At 34.1% G+C, this 4,237-nt stretch overlaps 2 protein-coding genes across 2 annotated transcripts in view; both read left to right on the top strand.

The window, feature by feature from the left end:
- LOTGIDRAFT_156780 (hypothetical protein) overlaps positions 1 to 1,848 on the top strand; it is a gene marked incomplete at both ends in the record, with an annotated part of 3,969 nt that extends 2,121 nt beyond the window's left edge. Inside the window, one exon of the mRNA XM_009048053.1 lies at positions 450 to 1,848. Coding sequence (XP_009046301.1) covers positions 450 to 1,848 — 1,399 coding nt within the window. The remainder of the gene's footprint in view (positions 1 to 449) is intronic.
- A 487-nt stretch (positions 1,849 to 2,335) lies between these two features.
- On the top strand, positions 2,336 to 3,768 carry LOTGIDRAFT_156781 (hypothetical protein; the record flags this gene model as incomplete). Its single annotated transcript, XM_009048054.1, has 2 exons — positions 2,336 to 3,077; positions 3,221 to 3,768. The coding sequence occupies 2 exons, from the start codon at positions 2,336 to 2,338 to the stop codon at positions 3,766 to 3,768; spliced, it is 1,290 nt and encodes a 429-aa protein (XP_009046302.1).
- Between the last annotated feature and the right edge of the window lie 469 nt (positions 3,769 to 4,237).

Below are 4,237 nucleotides of genomic sequence, written 5' to 3' on the forward strand. Positions count from 1 at the left end.
CCGACAGAAGAGATAACGAAATTGACTAGCAAACCAATCAAATGTTCTTCATTTCAAATTCAAATGCCAGGACAAAAGCTGTGTGGACAGCTGTCGCTTTGGGTTTTATATCGGTTGAGTTTGGGAGAAAAGTTTGAAGAAATTATAATAAATTTAACTCAATAAAAATGGCAAACAAGTTTGGATTTGGGTCTTTACCTCTAGAATCTAAAAATCCCATGAGTTCTACGGCGTTTATAAACAAAGCGAAACCTTTTTTCGTGGATCAAATCGGAGACACCTTACAAGGGGATATCGATATGAACAATTTCAAAATAACTAATTTAAAGTTTCCAGGAAACGATAACGATGCCGTGAACAAGAAATATTTACTGGATCAAATAAAAAGCAATTCAAATAGATAAGAACCATGTTGAAAATAGAATAACTGACGTGAAAAAATTCATCAGACGAAATATTAAAAATCTTGTGGACGAACCCAAACTACAACAAGAGTTAACGAGTTTGAAACGTCTTATTCAAGTGGATAAAACAAGTCAGTTGCAAAATTTAATATCTAAATTAGACGAAAAGATTACGAAGGTAAAAATAGACGTCCAACGTTTAATAGACAACCCAAATGTAAACGAGGATAGATTGAAACGAAAACTAACCGCTTTGGAAAGAAAACTTGGCGAATTGCTAGCAGAACTAGGCAAGACCGCGGACAAAACCGAGTTACGAAATTCGATATCCAATTTGAACGAAAAGATCGCGAAGCAAAAACCAGATGTTCAAGATATAATTAACACACTTCCCATTGACAAAGATACGTTGAAACAACAATTGACTGCTTTGGATACTAAAATCACGGACGAATTAGAAAAAGAAGTGGGTGTGATTAAAAACTTTGTTCAAAATAAATTTCGAGATGATATGAAAAATTATATTAAAGAACAGGTCAATCTTTTGGTATCTAGAATTCAGGACGATTTTTTGACACAAGAGAGAAAGTTGAGCAAATTAGAAGCTATTGTCACGGACAAATCGTATTATTTCAATCTTCCATTCGAAAGTGACACTGTCTTCGATAGAAAAGACCAAATTTATAAATCAAACAAATACGGATTCAAAGCAGAAATAAAAGTAGGTACTCTCATATACGGAGAACCTAAAAACGTATTCGATATCGGCGAAACGCAAGAGTTTACTTTTCGAGGTAATTGTCTGATTCAAATAGAGTTTCCCATGAAGGTTAAAGTCAATAAAGTAGTCTTCAAACAAGGCGGTAGGGCCGTCAAATATATTTCATTATTCAATGATGGTAATTTGGAAGAGAATATACGTTTGATTGATATAAGGAATCAGGAAATTGAAACGAAAAATGGTAAATATATAGACACCTTTAAAATGGAAGTAGAAAATAAAGATATAAATAGATTTAGAATCAAAGATTTAGATATGATATTGGAGACGGAAAATCCACCATCAACCAACATTGTCCAAGTTCCACGACACTTAAACGTACCCGGAAAAATAGAATCGAGCAGTCACGAGTTTTTACGAACAACAGACTTTGAATACGTAAAACTGTATTTTGTTTACGATGAAAAATACCGCGCGATCGATGTTCATAAAAGTCAACAAGAAAGAGAGTTTATAGTGCATTTATCGTTTGCCGAAGGTTCCGACTCAATCCTTAATGCGGGTGGTTATATTTTTAGAGCCAAGATAAACATCGAAAAAGAAAAAAGAAAATATTCCTATCATCTTAAAGAGGACCATACGAAAAAAGAAATGTCGTTAGTACGCGTAAATGTTTTTACTTTTAAGATATTCCGTGGTTCCATTTATCGGAAATTCACTTAATTTAACGACTTAAAAAATGGAACTCGAAAGCAGACAACAATACATGATAGACAAACAAGAAGAGTTGAAAATAAAGTTGAGACAGTACAATTCATGCAGGAAAACATGGAGTAGAATCGATTCTTTTTTCAAAACAGCGAGCACAGTTCTAACGGTAGGAGTAACGGTGGCAGCGGCCGTGGCTGGTGGATTAATGCCTCCAGTCATCGTACCAACCGTATTGGCTGCATTAACAGCCGTTCAAACGACCTCTTGTGGCCTCATCACTTTAGGTTTCACGAGCAAAAAGAAAGCTCATTATAAAAAGAAAACGGATATCTTGAATATGTATCTTAATCAATTGTACATCTTTTTCGAAAGATCGAGAGAAGACAAGAACATAACAGTTGAAGAATTACAAGAATTCAATGAAATTTGGGACAAATTCCATACAGAAATATCAGCGGTCAAAATAAAGAAATAATCAAAAATATATACTTAAAAAAATATGAATAAAATCGAACTTGATGAAACATTGATAGAAAACGCCCTATTTTCCGATGTTATCAAGGCAATCTCTGATAAATTTAAAACATTCAAAGGACAAATTAAAATAGATGGAGAGATAGTCGAGGAAGGGAATCACAGACAATACATGTCACTCCTCGGTTTCAATGCCAAAACTTTTCACAATATCTTTTCAAATATGGACAAAAAATCCGATGCTTCCGATTGGTATTTTACAGGAAAAATAATTTTAATGAAAGACAATTTCCAAGAAATAAAAAGGTCGAGAGTTGGCAGAGGAGGAACTGATCTACTTAAAAAGATAAATGAATACGAAGGCGAAAATTGTTACATACCTACAGATGGTCACTGTTTTATCAAATGCGTCAATCGTGTTTTAAACGAAGACTACACGAGAGAATTTCAAGAATACATCAACGGGTTTTCAGAAGCAAATAGAAAAGGAGTGATGACTTGTGCTAGAATGAATGAATTCAACAAGAAATTTAACACTTCGTTTCAAATTTATAATCCCAAAAACAGACATTTTCACCCCAGAGACGTTCACGATGAAATAGATTGGGTTTTGTACTTACACAACTCGCATTTCTGTTTGATTAGAAGAAGCCAAAAAAGTTTGGGAATTCAAGAAATAGAAGACAATTACGAACAGGTGTGGAAAACGTGTAGAGACGACAACGCAGTAACACAGGTTTCACCCCTCAAACTAAACGTGCTTTCGAGTATGAGTGATGATGCGTTATTCGCTTGGGATTGCGAAACGTATTCAGAAAAGACACGCTAAGAGCAATTCCTTATGCCTGTACTTTAATTAATTTAGAAAAACTAAGGAAAATGTTAAACAGAATAAATAATCTATTTCCAGATTTAAAGCCTACAGATCCCATTCCAGAAGAATTTTATGATAAACTAATGAATGTAGTAGAAATATTTGTAGGTACAGATTGCATCGATCAAATGTTGAAATATTTAGGTCAATATGATAGAAAGAGATTAATATTAATTTCTCATAACGGCAGTGGATTCGACAACTGGATCGTGCTTAAAAATGCAAAAAAACTAACGCATTGCCCTTTAAAAACACCCAGAGGAATTCTATCTTTTCCTTTATCTAATCCATACACGGATGAAGATTTACAGAAAAAATGGAAAAGACAGAAAGAAATAAAGGGTAATTATTTACAACATATTAATTTCACATGTTCCTATCAACACGAATCCTCTAGTTTGGTTGCATGGGGAAATTCTTCCAATCTTCCCGCGAATTTGAGAAAGATTGCCGACGTAGATATCGCTAAATACACGCAAGACAACTGGGAGGAATTGAGACACGAATGGGAACCTTACGCCAAGAGAGACACTCTCTGTTTGGGAGCATGTTTGATAAAATACAACCAAGTCAAGAAGTTGTAAACCAGAATATGTCCAATAATCTAACGGCTCCATCTTTATCTTTAAAGGGTTGGTATTATTTATATCATTACGATAAAGAAATGGTGGAAGAAGAATGGTATGAAACTACTAGAATGGTTGCGAAACATACCGAAAAAGAAAATATAGAAAAAGTTTATTCGCACACAAATCCTTTTATAAGAAATTTTATCAGACGATCTATTAAAGGAGGAAGAGTTTCGGCAAATAGAAAATCATTTGAAACGAACAAAATGGATGAAATTTGTAACGTATTAAAGGAATATACAGAACTTGAAAGTAATAACATAATTGATTTATTCAAAGAATACAGCGCAAGCACAAAAGACAAAACGGAGGTTCATTCGAGACTTAAAAAAATAGAATGTACTAAATGGCATTTGATGCTAACGGTTTATACGCTTCCGCCATGTCGGATTTAGACAGTGAATATCCGAGAGCGGAAAGTGAA

The sequence above is a fragment of the Lottia gigantea genome (genome assembly GCF_000327385.1).
Source record: "Lottia gigantea unplaced genomic scaffold LOTGIsca_12, whole genome shotgun sequence".
Lineage (NCBI taxonomy): Eukaryota > Metazoa > Mollusca > Gastropoda > Lottiidae > Lottia > Lottia gigantea.